This window comes from Lutjanus erythropterus, chromosome 18 (genome assembly GCF_056507025.1).
Source record: "Lutjanus erythropterus isolate fLutEry1 chromosome 18, fLutEry1.hap2, whole genome shotgun sequence".
NCBI classification, from domain to species: Eukaryota; Metazoa; Chordata; class Actinopteri; order Lutjaniformes; family Lutjanidae; genus Lutjanus; species Lutjanus erythropterus.
In genome coordinates, this window is record NC_139334.1 from 30,322,266 (window position 1) to 30,346,497 (window position 24,232).

The following is a 24,232-nucleotide window of genomic DNA, read 5'->3' on the forward strand; positions in this document are numbered from 1 at the left end:
AAGCAAGAAATGTTCAGACATGGAGTTTATTGCTTATTTTGCACCCAATACATCTTGTGTATATAAATAATAAATAGTAATAAATAAAAAATGTAGTTTGACTGTAGCCCTTGAGTAAGTAGAACTTACTTGGCATTGGTTCCGACCCAGTAGATGATTCCATTCTCATCGAAGTCGTGTTGGTGTCTGAATGTGAAGGTCTGTCCCTCCCTCAGCTTCCTCACAAAGACGAAGGATGAACGCTCGAAGTCGTACCACTGCTTCGCCACCTGGAGGATGAAGAGGAGGAAGAGGAAGACGGGGAGGAGGGAAGGTTAAAATCTGATCTATATTTCACATCAGAGTGAAACGAGTAGCGGTGATGCCTTTAATGCGATTTGGGGTAAAGTTTTCCTGACACTCTCGAGTTACATGTGTGTCTGGCTGTTTGTGTGTCTGTGTGTGTGCGTGCGTGCGTGTGTGCGTGCGCGCGTGCGTGCGTGCATGCGTGCGTGCGTGCGTGCGTGCGTGCGGGTGTGTTCAATGGTGTTCATGGTTGTCAAAAGTATCAATACTTCCAAACTTTTTCAATACCACGTTAAAAATCAATACAGAAGAACCAAAGAAATAAAATGATCTAAGTTCAGTCTTTATCGACCGCTTGTCTGTTGGTAAATATTATGACATTCTTGTGGGCGGAGCTTCAGTGGAGGCAAAACAAAAAAATCCTTTTAGATTTTTACTGATAATTTCCCCACTGTAAGACAAATGAAGGATTATCTTATTTTAATTGTTGCAGCTCTGTTTGGCTTTCAGCAAAACCTTGCAGTGTCTTTTTCTGTACCAACACTGTGTGCAGGTTGTTGATGGAAAAAAAAAAATAAAATCTTATTTTGTGAGTCTAGACTTTTTTTTCTCTTTGCAGTGATATCAAAAGAGATACTGAGTGCAGTCTTTTCATACTGGTATTGTACCAAAGTTAAAAATTCAGGTATTGTGACGACTCTAGCGTTCAGTGAGTCCTCACCATCTTCAGCAGGTACTGCTCCAGAGACTCCACAGTAGCGAGTGGTTCCATCTTCAACATGCGACCCGTCCGGTCGATCAGAGCCGTCTCGCCTGGCGCTCGCTCCAGACGGAACCGCAACCTCCTCGTCAAGATCTGATAAACATAAACACGTTCGTTAAGTCTGTCCATCCTTCAGAAGACCTCACAGACAGACCGGAAGACCCCAGAGGACAGTGTGACTCACCTGCAGGTTGTATGAGGAGCCTGGAGTGTCGTACAGGTGCAGAGGTAGACGTTCTATTGACTCCAGGACAGCTATCAGTTTACGGATTAAGGCAACAGCTGGTCGGCTGCAAACACACATAAAAAACACAGTCCAGGTGTAATCAGATCTTTAGTAAAGCCCCTCCACACACACAGACCTACACACACTCTGACTGAGCTCTTCCACAGTGCTTGATTAACAGCTCTAGCTCTCTCTCACTCTAGCACTCTAGCTCTCTAGCTCTCTAGCTCTCTAGCTCTCTAGCTCTCTAGCTCTCTCGCTCTCTCCCTCTCCCTCTCCCTCTCCCGTTAGCCTCGTTTGCAACTTTTATAGCTGGAAAATGTTCAGTGTTGATTTTGTGTCATATGTTGATTCTGGAAGGAAAAGTGTGAACACAACACTGGAGGACGGAGAGAATCGCTGGCTGTCATGACGAGGCTGATATTACTGGCTGATACTTTTATTTATTAAAATATTCTTAATAATATAGTATTTTATATTAGTTTAAGAATAAAACAACTGGAAAATGATCAGCGAGGTACTTGAGGACATGTTGCACAAGGTTGCACATGTTTTTTTTTAAATCTGCCTATATAGTAGGGTTACACAATTCTTACTAAAATGTGAATTTTGATTTTTATTCCAAAGAACTGAGATCACAATTCTCTCACACGATTCCTGTCTTTTTCTCACAACAAAAACAGGTATTGTACACAAGTAAAAAAAAACAGCTTTAAACAGACAAACATGCAACAGAAAATACCTCGTCTCTTTCTTTCTTCAGAACATCACAGTGATTAACTTAAATGCAGCTGAACATAAAAAATAGAATGGCGATGCACTTTATAACATTGAGGTTTGTGTGGATTTTGTGATGTGGTTCGTTTGTCCTATAGGAGCAAGTGAATCATCATCATTTTGAAAAGAGATTCAGATTTCTTTTTTTTTATGAGTAATCAATGCGTGGGATATTGTTCTGATTTTATATCTCATTATTAAAATGTTGTAGTGAAAGAAAAAGACAGTAATGACAGATGTAAATCGTGTATTTAAACAAAGGGAAATAAGAAAAAAATATCAACCTTTCTGTTTTAAGCAACCTGTGCATTCAAGTGCACCATGTAAGTCCCAGTGTGTGAAACTCACAAGCAGCAGATATTCTCTCTGTTTTGGTGCAAACATTTACCCACCAGTGTGGAGAATAGCTTTTCCTAGATTTCTCACCAAATAGAAAATCTACCTACCACAGATCAAACTATTTAGAAAAAATATCAGCCGATCAATTTAAGGTTAGGTTTAATCAGTCAGAGTGATGGAACACCTGTGTGGGTGTGCAGGTCCAAGTTCAAGTCAGGACATGAACTTGTCAGCTGCTGTTACCTTTCATCATCTTCATTCTCGCTGAAAGCCGCCTTAAAGACATTGATCCTCTCCATTAAAGGCTTACAATCATGTTTCAGGTCCAGTTCCACACTCTGCACACAGACAGACAGAAGAACTCACTTTACAGCAGACAACTTCATTAAAAAGGGACATGTTTTGAGGCAAAGACACAAAATACCGTAGGTTTGAGCGATTTTAAAAGGAACACTCACATTGTTGAGGACAGTGAACAGAGCCTGGACGAGGCCACTGCTACACATCTCATACGGAGAAATCGTGTTTTCATCTTTCAAAACTACGATCAGGTTCTCCAGAGCTGTTTTCATTAGGTCCCTCCACGTGTTCTCCCCTTCAATACACTGATAACACACACACACACACAAAAATCATACAAAGTTCAGACGGCACATCAAAATGACAAAATGAACGCTGCAGCGTGACTGAGATCTATCTCCGTACCTGTCGGTTGGTGTGCAGTTCCCAGGCAGACTCCAGCTGTGTGGAGATGTTCCTCAGCGTCACCACCACTCCTCTGGGCATGCTCTCTACAGCTTTGAAGTGATCGTCGTACAGCTCCCTCGCCATGCTCTTCACCTTCTGCTTCGTCTTCTCCAGCTTCGACTTCAGCTTTCGGCCTCGCTTCCCCGTCCAGCCCGTCACAAACTCTGAACCTGCACAAACACACAACGTCAGACTCAGAAACGGTTTTAATGCCAAGCATGGTTTGATTAAGTTCAGCCAAACCGGTGGTAATGTCAACCTTCTCATGATTTTCTATAATAAAAGGTCATTTTAAACTTTCCACAATTTTTTAGGTTTATGTGGCTGTGTTGCTGCTGTAGGACGAGTCGTGGAGCTGCTGGGACACACTGACACACACCCAGTGACGTCTCGGCGGTGAAGGAGTGTTTGGTTCCTCTGTTGGACTCGAAGACGAAGCCCGGCAGGTCCTCCTTCAGGATGGTGGCCTGCTGTCCGTCCGAGTTGTGGATGGCGATCTCGCCGTCCTTCAGGCAGGTCAGAGACCAGTTTCCCACCGTCAGCTTAGTGGGACCCACGCTGGACAGGATGGGCTGACTGGCCGTGACTGGTTTCACCTGACTCCTCGCCCGCTGCAGCTTCTCCAGGAACTCACTGCGAGACTCTGCACAAGAAACATGGAGGAAATCAGTCAGAGAAAGAAAAAGAAAGAAAACCAGAGATAAATAAGAGCTCTGCGTGTGTCCTGAACGTGTTGTTTGTACCGGAGCTGTCCGAGCCCCCCTCTGGACTCCCGCTGGAGTACATGGTGGCCAGTTTCCCATCCAGGATGAACCTGAACCAGCCGTTGGAGCCGTTTGAGAGCTCAAGCGCAGCAGCGTCAGACCAGATGTAGAGACAGTCCCTCCCTCTGATGATGGACCAGTCCTTCCAGTGATACGGTTTCCCCTGCTGGATCTCCCTCGCATCCTCCTGCACCTCCTCCTCCTGCAGACAGTCAGAGACCGTACAGGTATTCACTTAGAGATCTACTCAAAATATTTCTAACATTTAACTTTGACTACAAAAAAAGATCATTTTTAATTCTTCCTTTGGCATCAAACCTGCAAAAACAGAGTTTTAGAGAATCCACTACTGTTTTTCATGTTCAGATTTTTGTGCAAAATAAAATCTACTTGAAAAGATCAACAAAATCAAAAGCTCAAAATCTGTACAAATGTGGCAGGATGCATGAAATAAGTGCTGAACTTAATGATTTCTAACGAGAAAACCTGCAATCAAGTAAGAACTTTTTTTTAACTTTTCTAGAATACTGTAAAAGACTTCAGTAACAATTAACAACAACATGACTGCATGAAAAACATTTTATAGTAAGTGTTTCTAGTTTTGTTTATGTGTATTTAGAAAACTTCCTTTTAAATTTGATTGTATGTTGTCTTAAATCTCATTCTACATAAGTGTAAAGGACATGGACAGAACCAGGACACAACTTGCCCGGGGAAAGTAAAAAGTCAAATCAGGCTTGTTAATCTAGCAACTCACTTGCCCAGTTAAAAAAAAGAATAAAACTATTACATTATTTTGACTAATTGTTAAGTTTTCATGCAAAATGTCAGTTTTCTCTGTTTATTATCATATATATTGACATGGACTGACATTTAAAGACATCACCTTGATCTGGAAAGGACATGTTTCACTATTTTTTGACATTTTACAGACAGCTTAGCCAGAGATGAAATATGATAATTAACTTTAGTCTTTCTTTTTATTTGATAGTTGTGAATAAACAAGGCAATATATTCAGGGAGAATAAAAATTGACTTCAGGCAGGTAGATTTTTGACCCACTTGTCCAACCAGACAGACCTGCCTACCCAAACAGAGAAAGATCAAGTTTTAAAGGATAATTCTGTAATAATTATTATCACTGACAGAAAAGATGGACAAAACTACTAAAATAGTTAAATAATCTGAAATGTGAAGCCTCTTGTTGGAACAGACACTGTTTGCACTCTACCTTCTCAGGTTTGGCTTCATCTTCATTCTCGTCATCAGACGCCGGTCCAGCCAGAGTGGACACCTTGTTGATGACTCCAAGTCGGGCGAGCTGATCGAGGAAAACGTCTCCACCTTTATCCACCAGATCTCTGATGATCTGCAGAGCCAGGAGGTGACCGTCGTCGTCGTCCTGAGACACAAAGATTTTATAGTTTCACGTCAGTTTGGCAGCCATGAGTGGAGTTTTTACTCCCTGACTGCAGAAATAAGAGCTACATGAACTACATTTTTTCCCTCTCTTTTCTTCTTTTATTTGGTAGGATTTTTCAGTTTTCAGCTCCTCAAATAGGGAAATTTCCTGCTTTTCTCAGTTTATAATCATATTTAACTGAATATTTTTGTGTTCCAAACTGACTCTTCACATTCTGACACTAAACAAGACAATTAACGTTAGTCTGTTGTTTTTTGACAACCGCCAATAAAACAAACAATTTGTAAAAGGGAAGTAAAAACAATTTGCACTTCTTCTATGTAGTGGACTGTACAGCAAGTGATTTCAGACAGTTCAGCCCCTGGTCGAGTGGAGCGTAAACTCTGTTTGGTCACATGATGACAACTGATCAAAGTCACATGCATTGAAATTTATAGATCTGGTAGATTTTAAAACTGCTCAAGTCACAGTACAAAGCAAGAAATAATTTAACTTCCTGGCAAAATACAAAATTTGAAACAATGTTTTCGCAAACAAAAGAAAAGAATGTGCAGATCAGTTTGTGGGATGATTTTGTGGAACACAGTGAAGAAACCAAAAAGATAGTTTAAAAAGATGCACAAAGAAATTATTTCTTTCTCATTGTAAGTCTGTTCATTCGTTATTGTTTGTTTCCTTTTTGTATCTTTTTCCTACTTTACACACATATACATATATATATATATATATATGTATATATATATACATATATACATATATATACATATATATACATATATATATATATATATATACATATATACATATATACATATATACACATATATACATATATATATATATATATATATGTATATATATATATATATATATATATATATATATATATATATATATATATATATATATATATATATATATATATACATAGTGTGTATATATATTTTTTAAATGTTCCAAATAAATAAAAAAATCAAACCAAGCATCATGCTGAGGATGACTGTGAGATATGATGACAGATTTACAAAAGGACAGGAAGTGGAACTTGAGTTGTTTATATTGTTGATGCGTTTGAACACTGATCAGCTGATCGCTCCACACATGTCGTCAGAGAGCAGGAGCTATAAGTAAAGTGACCTCAAGATTTTCAATGTCAAAATACTGCTGGTTATTTTGTGGAGTGTGTGTGCGTCTGAGTGTGTGAGTGTGTGTGTGAGTGTGTGTGTGAGTGTGTGTGCGAGTGTGTGTGCGAGTGTGTGTGCGAGTGTGCGAGTGTGTGAGTGTGTGAGTGTGTGAGTGTGTACCTCCTGGTCGAGGACAGTAGCAGTGATCTCCACCAGCACAGTGGGCAGGTTGTGTCCTGTCTCACTGTCACACACCTCCTTCAGCAGGACTTCACTGCTGTAGTGAACCATCTTCCTGATCAGAGCCAGACTGGCTTTCCTAAAAAAAAAAAAAAAAAAAAAACACACACACACACACACGGTCAGTCTTTAAAACACTCACACAGAAACAATTCTCTTCCTTTACTGTGAACCGTTTCTTTTTCTATCACATTTCTCATAAAGAAAAAAAGTTTCCCACATTTTTTTTTTTCCCCAACAACTCATCGGCCAATCAGAGAGGTGGTGAATTTTAAAATATTAGGTTACCTAATAGAAGGCAGCATGGTTTGCTGAAAGGTTTGTGCAAAAACAGGCAGAAGTCTCCTCAGGTAGATCGGAGCCATCTCTGGGTCTCCTTTGGGCTCGCTGCCCTCCTCCTCCTCCTTGTTCACATCTTTCTTCTTTTTGTCGTCGCCTTTGTTGACTGGACACATCCAGTCACCTGAAACAAACACACGCGCGCGCACACACACACACAGGTTTATGTTACCTTGCTGGTGCTACTTCCCCTCTCAGAGCAGACGTTTTATCGCTCAGATGATATTTTCAGCTGTTTTCTCAGAGTTCAGGTCAAAACTCGGGCTGGCCCTCACTTTCTGTCAGCCCTTCTATATATCTGTAAAAGACTATTCCACCTTATTGATCATCTCTACTGTGCCTCTGAGATTTTACTTCTAACACCCCCTCATAGATCTGAGTCACTGTGCATGTGCCTACAGTTAATGACAATCTTGGAAAGACTGCTTTTAGATATTTTTGCTCCATTTGTCTGAAACAATTAAACAATTCGGTTAAAGGTTTTTACTGATTTTATGTGCAACTGTAAGATAATATGCTTGTGTTTTAAATTACTTTTATCCAGATGCTAAAAATATTTTAAAAGAAATTATTTGGTATTTTTCATATTGTTGTTGTTATGAATGTATATTTAAATCTTTGCTTTTCTATTGTTACTTTTATATACATCTCTGTCATTCCATTTTTCTTAAGGCTGTCCCCTGATAGTCAATTATTTTTTTTATCTTTGTCAGTCAGGTATTAAAGGTAATCATAAATATATTTTATATTAGCTGGTGCACTTATTAAAAAATCTCCTGATGACAAACATGTTGTGTCTGTTGACTGATGAGAGAAGATAAACAAGTGGTTGGTAAACAAGTTTCAGCTACAGTCAGAGAGCTTTTTCTTTTAAAGAGGAAGAGATGTTTGGTTTAAGCAGAAACAGCTGATTTATTCATCTCCACAAATTCACCAGAATCCATCTGCATCATCGTCAGCTTCATTCAGACTTTACAGAAACTAAATAAACTCAACAAAAAGTGTCTTTGCTTGTCTTTCAACTGTTTTAACAAACTCTGGTTTGATCCAAACAAATCTGTAATTCATTGCGTGAAGGTGTGCAGAGCGTGCAGTGCAGGTGATGCTGGACAGCGTCTGCAGCCTGAGGACAGAAGCTCTGCAGTTCCACTGAGTTTAAACTGAACTGTAGGAGGACACACACTTTGGATTTCTGACTGTGAGAAAATCTGATGTTGTCACATCACACTATGAAAAAAAGAACAAGACGAATCGCTGATTTGTAATAATATTGTAATTTTATTATATTCTATTTTAGTCCTGAGGTCTGACTTGTACAGAGACCTCCATGTGACTTCCACTGACGGGAAATTATGTTTTAAATGCAGCCTCTGTTGTAACGAACTGAATTTTATGTTCAGGTGTGAGAAAAGCACCGAAAGCAACAGATAAATTCCCCATAAACACTGAGCAGCATCATTTAACGGTTAACAGGAGTATCGTGTTTTTATTTATTGTGGGTTTACTCACCAGGCGACTGCAGGATAGCCACCACCTCACTGTGTCCTCTCTCCCTGGCTTTGTCCAGAGGAGTTTTCCCGTCCTCATCTCTCAGGTCAGGGTTGGCTCCGTGACGCAGCAGAGTCTATACACACACACACACACACACACACACACACACACACACACACACACACACACACACATTATTAAATAGAATACACACAGCAAATCAAATGTGTGAAACGAAACAGGACTCCAGTTCAGCATTATCACCAACCTCCCACACGTGTTTCACAGAATCTCACTTCTGTCTTTACAGTGTGAATCTGTGTGTGTGTGTGTTTGTTACCTTGGCTACTTGTGGGCGTCCGAAACAGGCAGCGTAGTGTAGTGAGGATGACCTCTGACCTCTGTTGACGTCCGCCCCCCTCTCACATAGAAACTCCACCTGGAGCAACAACAAACACACTGAAATTACAGCCAGGAAACCAGAGTCGACACGAGATGGCAGAAATATTTGAAATACTACACTCCGACGAGTCAATATTTAGCACATTCCTCCATAAAACTGTGCAGCTATTTCATTTAAATAACAGTCATTGAAAACAGATAGAACCATCTTATTCCAAGGTGGTGATATGAAAATATATTCCAAGTGGTTCTGAGATGTTGAGCTTCAGGGTTTTTTGCATTCCAAATTGCAAAAATGATATTCATAAGAAGTCTCTTTCATCCATGAACATGAGAGACGCCTTAATGTGCTCTAAAAGCACAGCATCAAAATCCTAAAAATGTGAAATGATCAGATTGTGGAGTCATCTGCGCAATATGTCAGAAAACAGGGTCAATAATACAATTTTTCTTTGGAGTAAATGGCATAATTCTCTGTGGCCGAGTTGGAACATTTGTATAGTAATAATTTGACATGCAGCATAAAAAACAATTAGAAGAAATTTACTTGTTAGATTTGAAACAAAATGGTTGAATATTTTATTAAAACCAAAATTTGCACTGATTCTGATGTTACAGAAAACTTCAGAGGAGTCAGAGGTGTTTAGTTGCACAGCTGAGCGCAGGAATCCTTCCTCTGAACCTTGAAGTCAGCAGATTTAAAAACATCCTGGAGGACAGTGGGTTGTGTGAACTGTGCAAACCAGGAGAAGCTGAGAATAAATCATGTTTTCTTCGGTACTGTCCCTTTTTATGATGAGTTAAGAATATTCAATGAAATGTTCAAAATCCACAAATGTTCAGGTGGTCTGATGATGACAGAATGGAACGGTTGTTTAACTGTTGGCTAACTTTGTTTCTAAAGCTTGGAAAATGCGTCATTAATAGTTTTGTGTAAGCTTCTTTGGGCTGAGCACATTGCTCCTGCATGACACAATAATAAAATTTCATTCATTAATTCCTACCATATTTGTTTTTTGGAACAGATCAAATGCAGATGGAACCTTCTAATCTTGGAGTTATAAGTAGGACTTGAATGAAGAGCTCAGTGTCTCTGCATTCATTTTTTTTTTTACCATTTCCTGTGTGCCAAAAGCTGAAGCCCAGTTGAGCAGCGTCTGTCCAACGTCGTCCATGAAGTTCACCTCGAAAGCTGCAACAGAAAGCAGGAAGTTGACTCTGTGTCGCTGAGGACAGGAAGAACGTTTATAACAAGATGGCAGCTGTGATTTCTAACAGAACACTGTGACAAAAATACAAATCGTCCAGACGGAAGATGAATATAAACATGTATCAACGTTAAGGTATTGAGTTTAATAAGTTCCTACAGCGTCCATCATGTCTGTTGTCATGAGTGGTTTCAGTGTTCGTACCTCCGGTGTCGATGGCGTCGATCAGAGCATCTGTGTCTTTGCTGCGAATACAGTCGATGAGCTGTCGGTGCGATCTCTCTCCTGAACTGTCCAGGCGTCGCAGGCCGGGGATCCGACCCGTCGAGCCCGCCGTGGATTTGGGCAGCGCCTTCCGTCCCTCAAACAGTAGCACCAGCAGGAGGTCCACCAGCCGCATGGTGTCCAGCACGCAGCGCTCGTCTCCTCCCAGAGCGGATTCCATCGAGTCGGGCAGCGCTGAACGCAACAGGTCCTGAAGATGGAAGAGAACATATCAAAACATGTGGAACCTTAAAATCTGTATGACTGTTCTGGTTTTATTTGTGTGTCGACCTACATGTGTGACGAGTGGCGAGCCCCTGCACAGCGTGGACAGCAGGCTGACGATGGTCGACACCTGGTTGCTCAGTTTGGAATCCGGGGCCGAAGGGGCAGCGCCTGTTGAGGTCCGACCCGGCTTACAGGAAGAAGCCGGGCCTGACACCGTGCCACCAGCGGCCGCCATGCGAGACAGCAGCTCCTCCGTCAGTCCGTGTTTGGCTAAAGGGGCAGGGTCCACGCCACGGCGAGTGAATCTGTCAGCCAGTGAGGCGAAGCAGCGCAGAGCACCATCTGATACCTGGAGGACAGGAAGTGGTTTAGTTCTACCGAGGAACAAGCAGCTGAAAAACAAACCGGTGACTCTGCAGACAAATAATTTTTTACACTTTTGTTGTTAAAGACATTTATGATGACAAAAATGTTGCCATGTAAATTAAATATTAATAATATACTATATTTGACTTTATCCTATTAGTGGTCAAACACTTTACTTTTATTAGTCAATGTCAATTTTCTAACAATCCTGAAAAAAGTAAATGAAAATGGTAGTTTTTTGGTATTTTTTTTTTATTGAACATACAGATACATAAGTCTGTAAGTGAAGAGTAAGTTTGTAAAGGGGAAAGTAAAACTTGACTTTGGGCTCAGTGTTGAACCCTGCATGTGGATAAATTTCATATTAAATGTGAAGGAAAACAAGACTCTTTGTAAACTCTGTGGAGTGACAGTCACCATAGAAACACAACCAACTCGAAGCTAATCTGAAGTGAATCTATTTTGTTTTTCAAGGTAACTGGTGTGTTTTCACTACACTTGAAATTACAATCCAGGCTAAACAAAAAAAAAAAAACAGAGACCGTCCTGTACTGATCAGGGAAGAGAACGAGCCAGAGATGATCACCTTGGATTGGAAATGAAAAGATAATAAGATAAAGTTTAATTGTTGTTAAACTGAAACTATTCTGAATGTTAATAAGTTAATAAAGTTTTACTTCAGGACTGTGAATTGGAATTTATAGAAAAACAAATAATGCATTACACATGAACTAAACATGCTAGATGTTAGGCATCTTAAACTAAAACAACTCAGACAACCAAAATATGACTAAAACTAAATGACATTTTAGTCAAAGCTTCACTGGAAGTTGTCAATCGTTACCTGGTGGTCTTCGTGTTTGAGGAGGCTGGACAGAGACTCGACGCAGGTCTCCAGAGACGAGTCCTGAGGCTCCATCTTGCTGCAGAGTCGGGACACCACGGCCATGGCTGAGTGCAGAGTGTCTTTGTGGACCAGATGACCGCTGTCTCTGATGAAGCTCAGCACACAGTTCAGACCACCGGCCTCAAACACAGCACCAGACTCCCGGGTACAGATCAGCTCCAGCACCTGAACAACAAACACACACAGAGTAAAACTTAGTGGGAAATCATCTCCAGTACAGTGACGTCGCTGATGCCTTAAATTAAATACTTAAAGGTGAACTGCAGATGTAAATCTTAAATTCGCAGATTTTCTTCCATAATCTTTTATTCATTTGGCGACCCAAATAAAAGTCCCTATGACCCACCTGTGGGCCACGACCCAGTGTTTGGGAATGACTGCTTTAGATGATCACAGTGAGACTTGCTCTAGAGGTGAATCTGTGCTCTGACCAAGCACAGACACGTCGACACACAATATACAAACTGACATTTTCGTAATCAATGACGTCGACGAATCGCCCCAGACCTACACATATTTACCTCATCAAAAAACTGCAGCATCTGCAATCGGAATACTGCAATTGGCCATATTGCAATGTCATCAATATTTGGATTAGTTGTGCAGCACTGACTGTGTTTGAATGGCACACTCTTGTACCTTGTGTCACTATCCTGTGTGTAGGAGAACCAAGGATGGCTGTGAAACTCAAACAAAACATATCTACAGTCGGTGTTTGGTTTGTCTGTTTTGGACCACTGTAATTCTGAGGTTTCTATTTTCAGGTGATTATACACTAATGAAAACATACTGATTAATATTACATTATATTTCTGCCATATTCTGCCAATTAATCGCCTTAAATCTGACACACTGGACCTTTAATGAACACTCATCTCCTCACAGACACACAGAACATATCTACTGCTTAATGAAGCAAACCTGGGAAACATTAAAATAACACAAGATCAAACAGCAAGTGATGCCTTAAAAACAGCCGACAAACTGGACAAACAGCATCTTTCTGCTTCTATCAGCAGAACAGATCAGTGCTGAGCCATGAGACACACACAGAGGCCTGAAGAAAGAGCTCAGCTGTCCTGTGATGAGTATAAATAAACATCTGGTAGCACATGGCTGTGATCTCCTGCCTGAGGTGTGGCTCTGCCCCAAAAATCAACAACACAATCACACACACACAATCACACACACACACACACACACAATCACACACACACACACACACACACAATCACACACACACAAGCAGGCTGGTCTGGTTAGTTGTTATCATGCTCTTTGACACACTGGCCCTGTTCAGGAGGATAATGGAGCAGCAGAGACAGAAACACACTGACAGACACTCTTTGATGAGCTTTCACTTTAACAAAGACACACACTGCTGCTGTCTGACCCAGCTTCACACGCTGATGACATCACAGCCTTGATGACGAGATAAAAACACTGAAGATGGCAGATCTACACCAAAAGTGCTGCATGAAGTGAACCTTTATTTTATGCTGGACCAGACCAGCTGTTCTCATTTTAGTGACGAGCTGCTCCTTCCACTTTTCTGCAGGACATCCGCAGACATCTTTTTTTTATTATTAGGGCAGAGTGAGACGACTCCGCTTCATTGCTTTGCATTACAACAGACCCGGGCTGCACAGATAACTGCAATATCATCGCAATATGGCCAAGTGCAATATCCAAATCACAGAACCACATCACAAAGTGAAAATGAGTTTTCTTTCAAATTTTTCAAAACTTTGTGACTTGTTTCTGGTTCCACAATCTGGATACTACATGTAGCCATACTGTGATTTAATTGCAATTAATTGTGCAGCTCTAGTGTGGAAACTCAACTAGTTTTTCATACTCCCTTTACTTTTTTCCATATTTATGTAGACCTGTAAATGACTAAAACCAGATTCCATACTCTGTAGAAACCCTGGTATCTTTATAATCTACAGTAAATATTAAGACAGACGCTCCGTTCAGTCCTCTGCAAATATTTCAGAAATACAATGTCTTACACTTTATTACAGCTTAATATATCCATATGTTTCCTATTGTAATATTTCATGGGTCTCGTCCATCAAGCCACTTTTCCTTCTTTAGAAACGGTTCATTAGAGCTGCAGCGTTTCCTAATTTCAGGAAAACCTCTGCATATCTCTGCATACCTCTGCATCCATATTTGACATTTATAGACTTGAAACAGTTTGTTTACAAAGTTTTTTATAAAACTGCTAGTCTGCCTAAATGTTTCAGGAATTATTTTCATTTTAATTCAGATCGTCATTCCTATAAAACCAGACAATCTGGTGACCTTCTCATTCCCTCAGTGTTAAAACACTTCTCGACCAGTTTTCTGTGGAATATTTAGGAGCTGTATTGTGGAAGTCATTGTTTAAAAAACATCTGAAAAACACTTAGAGAATCCTACATGTAGCATCAGTTTTTGAGATATTTGCTTATTTTGTTACAATTATTTTGTGTGGATATGTATATTTTTAGAGAAAGAGAGATTTTTTTGTTGTTTCTTCTTTGTTTTTTATGTCTGTATCACTTTTCGCTTCTATTTCTACTTTACTCAAAATCATAATCAATGGTTGTAATTGAATTTTAATTAGCTTCAACTTAAAACTGGGGGAGACCCATGATGAGCCTTGTAGGGTTTTAGTCTCCCTCACACATTCTTGTTATTTTAAATATTGTTTTGTCTTTTTTTTTAACGTGCTAAATAAAATCACTCTCATCACTGTTGTTAGATATACGACCTCCATCCGTCCTCTCACCTTCACACACTGCTCGGCAAGGTCCCTGCTGGTCCTGTTGTTGAGCTCCACCACCACCAGCCGGTTGCACAGCGCCTTGATGGCTCCGTCCACACCCACGATCCTCCGGGTGCACTCTGCAGACACGTCCAGGTAGTAGGTGATGGCTCTGGCCGTGACCTCCAGCACGTTATCTGGAGCACTCTCATCCAGGAAGATCTTGCAGAGCGCCGGCAGGAACGTCCGAGGAGGACACCTGGAAGGGGGCAGACAGATGGTCAGAGCAAAGTCTGCTCCTCACTGACCTCCAGACTGCGTTAGCAATCAAACACTCACGTCTCGAAGCAGCGGTCAACGTTGTCCGACATGAGCAGCAGCATGCAGAGCTGCTCCAGAGCGATGAGCTGCATGTCGCGCTCATCGCCCTGACCCATCTGCAGCCACTCCAGCAGGGTGTCTGGGTCCACGTCCGCCATGATGGCTAGCCTACAGGGACAAAAATACATAATGGAGACATAGCTTTACAGCAGAATGTGTTCATGTTATTAGTTGGAGCCCTAGAACATCCAAACACCAACACGACTGAGGTTGTCTTTGACTAAGACAAGGCTTCAGTTTCAGGTTATGATTTGTTGAACAAAATTGATTAAAAGGTGAACTTTGACTCCAACTCACACAGATTTTTGATATCAGTACTGAAAATGACTGACAAAATTAAAACTACAAATGTTACTGTGATAAATTAGAGTCACACATCCATGTTCTTCCTGCATGATGACCTGAGCTGCTTCATGAGTTGGGCTAACCTAACTAGCAGGGTGAAGCTACAAGAGAACAGCCTCGCGCTGCCAAAAAGCTTCCAGGTGAACTCTCACTTTTAAATTTATTCTCTGCCAACAGAAACTGGTTTTATCAAGCCCTGTGAATCTCTGCAAAGACTCGGACTGAACTCAAACAGTCGTACACGGCTGCTCTCACACTCCCGACCTCTCACCTGGCTCCCCGTTGGCTACCCGGTCTGGCTCAGCGCCCAATCACTGCTCAAAGTTCTGTCGCTGTTTGGGACTCATCCAACCAACCGGACGGAATGAGAGAGGAAAACACGGACGAGGAGGAAGTCGATTAACTCTCACAGGGGTTTCTGGGACATGTAGTCTCTTCACCTGCAGACAAACAATAGGAGGAAGAAAATAAGACATTTGAATAAGTAACAGCACAGACAGACACCTCTCCATTACCTCACTCACATCATCAAATTATTAGTTTATCATTAATTAAATACTGTTTACACAGGGCAATGGATAATTCCTGGATGACTGTAGCCTGTACTCATTCCTGCAGAGGAGAGGATAATTCTGGCATGACTAACACGAGCTTGTTTACAGAAGGCACTAAATAATTCCTGGATGACTACAGTCATGATAATTACTGTGTGAGAGCAGCTTGTTTACACAGGGTACTGGATAATTCCTGGATGACTGTAGCTTGTGTGTACAGTACAGCTGCAACGATTGAGTAATCGATTATTAATTGTTTATTAAAATAATCGCTAACTATTTGTTGATTAATCAAGAAAATAATAGACAGATTAATTGATTATGAAAATAATGGTTAGTTGCAGCTCTAGTCTATAGAGCAGAGGATCATTTTCTGGACAACTGCAGCTTGTTTATTCAGCTTTTGGAGTCCATCGCAGGCTGGTTTGATTGGGTTTTATTTCTTTAATTTAATGGCCTGCCTTTGAAGAATGAGTGAGTGCAGAGGGGAAAACAGCCTGTAGAGATGGAATATTTTCACATCTAACTGTGAATTAAGGGTGTATTTCAATCAAACCAGAGTGGATGCTTGTTGGAACAGAGGAAAGATGAACCAAACCGTTTTTTTAATAAGTTTTATGTCGTTTCTGTCAAATGTTTTTACGATGAATTAACAAGGCAATTGAGCTCCTCTTGGTTCAGTCAAAGAGAGAAACTTGAAGTGAGGAGATGATCTGTTGTATTTGTTTTGGTTAATATGGAAAATAGAATATTTCCTATCTTGACATTTTGTGAGTTTATTTGGTTTATTTACTACACTTTAAAAAAAGGCGCGTGCTTCTGGAAAGAAGTTAACTTGCCACTCACAAATCTCTCCCAGCAAGTTGTGTAGCTACGAAGATCACTGGTTGTTCAGCTGATCTGAACAACCCTGGCCCCCCAGGCTTAAAACAGTGAGAAGAAAACCCAGTTTCCTCTGAAAAATGTGTCAGGACAAGTTTAATGAATGTGTGAAAACGTGGCGAGAGTTCTGCATCAACGCAATCTCTGTAGTTCAGGTTTTATAGTGCAAGGAATAAAAACTAGACTTTCATATAGACACCGTCTTCATTTCAACAAACCAGTGACCTCAAAAGATGTGACATCAGACAACATTTATATTCCTGCCACTTGTTCTCAGTTGTAAAGGGAAGTGGATATTTCCAGGGAGAACTGATGATACTCACGTGCAGAGACATGCACATAATTACATTGTCTCAGGATAATTATTTTGTTGTTGCGTGTGCTGAACAGAAGAAAATGACCTGACCTGACTTTTGTGAATATAAAAACCTTCGATTAACATTTTTAGCCTTGAGACAAACAGACTGACAGCAGAAAAAAAAAAACCTTGAACCACAAGTTGGAAGTTGAGGATCTGACGAGCTAATTTAACTCCATGTTGTCGTCAAAGACAAACGAGCTCCATGGCTTCTGGATTCTCATGTGGTTTTTCCCTTCAAATGGAGCTGCAGCTCAGCGGAGCCACAGAGCTTTTACGCCCTGCTTTTAGTCTGACAGGCAGGAAGGCGTTCAGAGCCACAACACTTCCACAGAACCTCCACTGTCGACTGAAATCAGCCAATAAAATGCAAATCTGAAGCAGGTTGATATGAAAAGCTGGTGCTCAGCTGACAGCCAGAGGCAGGAGAATCACCGAGTCTACTGTCAGAAAGAAGGTAACAGAAACCAGCAGTGGGGGCAGACCTGAAACCTCCCACATATAAAATCCTCTGGTTCTGATTCTCTCACTCATCACAAGTTTTATGCTTTTGTCTACTTCGAAATTCATCTGCGTTCTGTAGACATTTAAACATCACTGGATACAGTTAGACTGAACTGACAGAGAAAAAATAAATCAATGTAAAAATGTAAAAAATCTTTTTGGGTGGGTGGGGTGGCTTGGCACGTCACCTAAATAAATGACGGCTGGGAAACACTGATGAAATCTAATTGTGCTTAATTTCTGTGGTTAACATTTCTGTTTTAGGACACAGAAAGAACAAACATTTCTGCATCATTCAGAGACGATGGCTGCAGAGCAATAACAGCATTTAGTTCACGACAGAACAAATATAGGAAGATTATCTAATGAGGGTTCTTTTCAGAAAAGACATTTGTGTTCAAAGTTGCATAAACACTCCACAGAGCATGTCAGAGCTGCTGGGTCAGGAGGATTTTAGGGGCTAAAAACAAGGTCAGAGTCCAGACAAGGCTGATGATGATGACGATGATGATGATGATGATGATGATGATGCACAGCATCTGTGCAACATCTGTGTGATACATGCAAAATATTGTGTTATTATAGTATGTGGCAATACTTGGCCTTCTCAGAACAAACTAGGCGGAGCTACAACAACGAATTGATTGATCAACTAGTTGTCAACTTTTAAATTAATAGCCAACTATTTTGCTAATCAATTTAAGTAATTTCCAGCTTCTTAAATGTGAATATTTTTTGGTGTCTTTACTCATCTCTGACAGAAAATTGAATATCTTTGGATTGAGGAAAAAATGGGGCATTTGAGGATATTATCTTGAATTTTGGGAAACGCTGATCAACGTTTCTCATCATTTTATAGACCAAATGATTGATCAATTATTCAAGGAAATGATCAACAGACTAATGAACAATGAAAATGGTCCCAAAGATATCCACTCACAATGCTCACATTTGAGAACCTGCAACCACCAACCACCTGCAACAGGACTGATTTTTAACAAAAAACAGGCAGCAGTGAAGTAACAGCCGCTCTGCTGACATTTTTTCTGACTTTTCGTCATATCTGGAACACAGCTGCAGGCTAGCAGCTCTGTTCAGTAGCATAGCACAGCAGCACAGCATGCTGGGAGTCTGATGGGCCCGGGCTAAGTTGATTAGGGCCTAATTTGAAGCCAACAGGTCTATCTGTCAGACTGTCTAGCTGCGTGGATAAAACAGGCTGTGCGGGACAGATCCTCTTATCAACAGATTAATCATCACAACTTGCCAGAGAGCGTCCTGACCTCCTCCTCCTCCTCCTCAGGCCCAGGGCGACCACAGCAGCCCTGTGTGGAGCCGACCCAACGACCAGCCTCTCACTCAGTCAGTCACAGGGTTTGGCTTTCACCCTTTAACCCTTCATGGTGTCCTGTGTCCACTTTTAAGTCCAGATTGAGGTCAGACCATCAGACGTCTTCTCCTCGGTCCTTTACAGTCTGCTCAGTGTGTACTGTACCCAACAGAACAATGGCTGACATTTCACAACACACCGATTCAAATCACAATGAACCTCGGCTGTCAACAGAGACACAATCCAGGTCAAGTTCTCACCTGAGCTCAAACACACACCTTCGTCTCCTGTACACAGAACACGACACTCACGGATCCACCAGGGCTGGGCATCAATTCAGATTTCCCAAATGAATTCAATTTAATTTGATACTGATTTGGTTCGGGATATTTCAGTTACAAAGCCAAGTTTGCTTGAATATGAAAGAGATTCTCAAAGAACAAATGCTGCAAATTATACTAACCTCTAACCTGGCCCATTATTAAATATATGAATGTTAAAAGAAGAATTAACATTAATCATGTACTTTTTATTAAATATAACCAGACCAACACACTTTAACTAGCAAGATCTTGCACCCAAAGGCTGTTCAGGCAAGTTAAAACTGCAGGCTGTACCACACATCCGCACCAGATAAGACACATATTAAAAGATCGGATTTGGGGTTTTATGGATCGATAGCGGACCATGCAAGAGAAACATCGATTCAAATCTTCTTTTTTTTTTTAACCCAGCCCTAAAATCCACTGAGAGGACTGAGCACCAACCACAGCACTTTAACATCTACAACTGAACTGAAACTGATGATAGGAAACTGTTAAATACCAACACTTGGACAGAATACTTCCACAGATCTTTGCCATAATTGGTTGCAGGTTGAGGAGTTTGTAGCTGTAGGGCTGCAACTAACAATTATAATAGTCTCATCAATTAGTTGTTTGGTCCATAAAATGTTAAAATGGTAAAAAATGTTGTTTCCCAAAGTCCAAGATGACATCCTCAAATGTTTTGTTCTGTCCACATCTGAAAAAAATTCAGTTTACTGTCAGAGAGGAGTAAAGAAAACAGAAAATATTCACATTTAAGATGCTGAAATCAAAGAATTTGGACTTTTTTAATTAAAAATTACTTCAAATTATATGAACTTTGACCTTGTTCGACGTCTCTTTGCACCTCACAGTTCGATTCAATTCTGATTCAGAGGAATACGATGTGATTATAAAACAATTACTGATGCTTCTTGAAGCAAAATGTTTGATTTCAATACATGACTTATTTTATCACACTGTGACTACTTGCTACTTTAGAAATACAGTATATTTGTAATGATCCATAATTAGATTCGTTTGACACAACTTGCATGCAGTGAGGTTCTTGTCCAGGTCCCAAAATACACTTGTCCCTCTTGTTGCACCATCCCTTTGATTCAGTCATGAGGAACATGCAGCTCGTTTCTACAAAACTGTTACAGGCAATTCTAATGTTGAAAATTGGGTTTTAAATTAGTGATTATTGACTTTACTGCACCGATTCAAAATCCTCCAAGAAAGATTCACAATGCATCTAGGAATAAATTATTTCTCCCACCTCTAGTTTGTTGCTGACCTTTCAAATTGCAACCAGTGAGATAACAGCTGTACGTGACGACGCAGCCAGAAGGCTGGAAGACTAGAGAAGATGAGAGACTGATGGTTGAGTTTTGAAGAGAACCCCAGACCCACGAGAGATCACGTGAGAGTGATCATTTTAACATTTGTGCAGCATCGCAATGAAGGAACAACATACACAAATCTCATGAGACTTTCTCAAATCAAGGGTTCCCTTCCAGACATGATAAAGACAAATTCAGAGCAGACTACCAACTCTCTAGTAAACATAATACATATAGAAATGTGAACAGTCAGGTCGGCTATAAGATTTGTGAATCATACAGTTTATGAACATAGCTAAATCCAGTGGTAAAGGTAGCTCAGTCATTTGTATACCAGGCAGACAGGATGTAGGAGTTGTAGTGCTGTGCTTTGCCTCTCTGCACCCCATCTCGCAAAGAGTCTGGGACAAATTTCTGATCATCTGAAGGCCCCCTTACCAATGATTATTTATTTAAAAAATCTCATTGGCTTAATACTTTGTGAAAGCACCAATAGTGTCCCTAAAATATTGTCATAATAAATGAATTTGATCAAAAATATTGTGATTTATTAGCTATATCACCTTGACCAACTTTTAAGTAACACATACTTTTAGGTTATGCCATGATATATATATATCTCATTATGAACATTTTATCTGAAATAACACACCTTAAATTATCAAATTAATATGATCTAATAACAATATGATGCACTGCTGTGGATTCAAATGACCCAACAGGACAGGGTGATAGGGACAAATTCAAATATCACGTATCATGTTTTGACCACATACCATGATATTGATATTGCGACAGTATTGTTGGGATCTATACTGGAGATTTAATAAAACAGAATGAGAGTTTTGAGAATCATCAGTAATGTGGATACCTATAAGTAAATACTAGAACAGCTAGAACAAACTGGTAAGTTCATAATGTTACATCATTTTTATGTAAAGCAACTTTTAAAACCAGGAAAAGACAATCTAGCCATATCCAAAAACCCAAGACTTTATCTAGTATCATATCAGGATATAGATATTGTCAAATATTATTTCCCCAAAATGTAAAACTTCTTCCATCAAAAGACTGTGTGATATGATAGAAACCTCCAGAACAGCTCATGGGTGGGACATATGGTGAGACTGTTTTGTCAACTTGTAAAGTTGAACATTAATCAATAATAAGACAGAGGAACTAGCTGTAGTCATTGTATCAGAGCTAAATCTTAATAAGTCTTTTGATACTCGTGATTATGTTTCCATATTCTGCTGCTCTACTTGAACAAACCTCCTTTGTTTGTCCCGTCAAACTTGTCCACCGTCAGAGACATTACACTGGAAGCATTACAGGCTGGTATCGGACCCTGTTAGCTGTGTGACCCCCCTGATTCATCATGTGTCCGGGCCGTGAGGAGCCTAATTATTTCATCACACACACATCAACATAAGAGGATCGAGCTGGGACGACGTTAAGCCCTGTAGCTAGCTGCTGTCCACCGGGTTCACAGGGCTTTAAGGGCCAAGTTACACACAGCTGCTGCCAGTTCCTGAGCATTAGCTGTTAGCTTCTCTGGCTAACTGTTGTCAGGCCTGTGGAACGAACTGTAATTGCCAAAAAATATCATGAACACACACTCAGGATCCCGACAGGGTGAGATCGAGTTGTGTGTTGGTTTGTTACCAAACATAGAAATCAATCACAAGTCACGAAACCCGGTTAATGTTAGCCGGCTAGCACCGCGCTAGCTGCTCAGGAGTCTACTGTTAGCTGAGACAGACAGCGGCGTCCTCCGCTAACTGTGATAAAAACCGACACGAAGCCTTCACTTCTAAACTGCATCGATAATAAAGTACATCAGTAACACAGGCTGGTGTGTTTAAAATGTAGCGTTAAAGTCTACTGTGCGAGGTAACTGTATCCGCGGCCTCCAAGCCCGAACTCGAGCAGCGGGACTCGAGTTCTGAGAGAGCCGACAGGCCGCAGCTCAGCCCCGAATTTACAACACGGGCGGCCCCGGCCCGGGTTCGCTGTTAACCTGCAGTACGAGCCACTTACCGTTTGTTCTTTTCGGCACAGAGACGACGAGCAGCGATCTGAGTTCAGATCTTCTGGGTCCTGCTTGAAGGGAGAGGAGCTGTTTCTATCGCCGATGCCGGGGGTTTAATCAAGGCGTTCCCATTTCTTTAGAACGGCCGTAAAAAGGTCAGAGTGGACGGCGAGGCGATAAACAGAGCGGAGCGGACTGAAATGGAGAGCTGAGCCGACTGTTGCTGCCGCGTTCAGAGCCCGCCCTGTGCTCGGAAACACGAAACACCTGAAGGGTCAATATTTCAGATAAAAGGCTCTCAGTTTTGATTTATTGATTAAAATAATTAAATTTGATTTATTTATTTTCTACGCAAATTTAAATAAATAAAAACACCTAATGTTTTATGCAAGCCCATTTCCACCACTGAAAAAAAAATACTACCAGTGTTGACTTTTTTATATTTCATAATTACGACTCACTGTGGTTCTACTCAGAACTATTTGCTTCTGAAGAACCTTTTTGGAAGAAAGGGTTTGTCAAGGGTTCTTTGGTGCATTTCCATTAAGAACACTTCTCATCCATCATATTTTTTTAGAGGAAAGAGTACTTCAAGGATGGTTGAAATTCTTGAAGTACTCTTTCATCAAGGGTTCTTGCACAGTTCTCAGTAGAACCCTCTGCATGTGTTCTAGATAAAACCCTCGGAATATAAAAAGGTTCTAGGTAGAACACCCTTGTTGGATTCATGTAAGCACCTTTAGAAAGATAGAAAGGTTCTGGATAGAACGTCTAGAGAGGGTTTTAAGTGGAACCATTGCACCACCATGAAAGGGTTCTCTGTAGAACCTCTCACAGGGAGTTCTAGGGGAAAACTTTCACAGATGGTTCTAGATATCACCTTTTATGTTGGGTTCCAGATAGAACTTGTTGAAAGGGTTCGAAGTGAACTTTTATTAAAAAAAAAAAAGTTCTAACAGGAAGCAAAAATGGTTCTCTTATGGGGATAAGCTGAAGAACCCTATATGGTTCTAGTTAGCACCTTTATTTCAAACACTGTCAGAGAACATGGAACATGCTGTGGAAGTAAAACTTTGATGAAAGGGTTGTTTGGTAAATGCAGTATTTTTATGATTTTGTAAGTCTGATAAATTGATTAATCATCATTAATTTTACCAATGATTGATTAAGGAAGGAACTTACAGTTTGTGCCCCTAGTATCAAGTAAAACGTAAAAAGTTTAAGATGAAATGGAAATAATCAAAATTAAATCACTTACCAACATGAGAGCATCAGGATGAGTGTTTATTGTTGTACAATGAATTAATTAACTCGAGTCCAGAACAATAAACAGATGTTAATTATCCACCTTTGATTACCTTTAATCAATAATCACTATGATGTGACGTGTCAGAGGAGTATGTGGAACATTTTTTATCCTCAGTTTCATTTGGAGTACAAAAAAAGAAAAACTCCTTAATCACGCTTCATCTTGATAATTGTGAGATTTACGATAGTCAATGAAGGCAGCATGAGGAGGTGACGCCGCGGCCGTCAGGGGGCGCTGC

At 40.5% G+C, this 24,232-nt stretch overlaps 1 protein-coding gene across 3 annotated transcripts in view; it reads right to left on the reverse strand.

Annotated features, from left to right (window-relative positions):
- The window catches only part of hectd1 (HECT domain containing 1), a 38,619-nt gene extending 15,709 nt beyond the window's left edge, over positions 1 to 22,910 (reverse strand). For all 3 annotated transcript variants that reach the window (XM_084743169.1, XM_084743170.1, XM_084743168.1), the window contains exons 1-21: positions 22,694 to 22,910; positions 15,646 to 15,814; positions 14,988 to 15,137; positions 14,673 to 14,907; positions 11,831 to 12,058; positions 10,688 to 10,969; positions 10,333 to 10,603; positions 10,036 to 10,112; positions 8,859 to 8,957; positions 8,537 to 8,651; positions 6,977 to 7,151; positions 6,629 to 6,767; positions 5,133 to 5,303; positions 3,881 to 4,103; positions 3,517 to 3,780; positions 3,096 to 3,307; positions 2,849 to 2,995; positions 2,634 to 2,728; positions 1,233 to 1,338; positions 1,007 to 1,141; positions 130 to 269 (exon numbers count right to left, since the gene is read on the reverse strand). In XM_084743169.1, coding sequence (XP_084599295.1) covers positions 130 to 269; positions 1,007 to 1,141; positions 1,233 to 1,338; positions 2,634 to 2,728; positions 2,849 to 2,995; positions 3,096 to 3,307; positions 3,517 to 3,780; positions 3,881 to 4,103; positions 5,133 to 5,303; positions 6,629 to 6,767; positions 6,977 to 7,151; positions 8,537 to 8,651; positions 8,859 to 8,957; positions 10,036 to 10,112; positions 10,333 to 10,603; positions 10,688 to 10,969; positions 11,831 to 12,058; positions 14,673 to 14,907; positions 14,988 to 15,127 — 3,254 coding nt within the window. In that variant the 5' untranslated portion in view covers positions 15,128 to 15,137; positions 15,646 to 15,814; positions 22,694 to 22,910. The remainder of the gene's footprint in view (positions 1 to 129; positions 270 to 1,006; positions 1,142 to 1,232; positions 1,339 to 2,633; positions 2,729 to 2,848; positions 2,996 to 3,095; positions 3,308 to 3,516; positions 3,781 to 3,880; positions 4,104 to 5,132; positions 5,304 to 6,628; positions 6,768 to 6,976; positions 7,152 to 8,536; positions 8,652 to 8,858; positions 8,958 to 10,035; positions 10,113 to 10,332; positions 10,604 to 10,687; positions 10,970 to 11,830; positions 12,059 to 14,672; positions 14,908 to 14,987; positions 15,138 to 15,645; positions 15,815 to 22,693) is intronic.
- Positions 22,911 to 24,232: the final 1,322 nt, after the last annotated feature.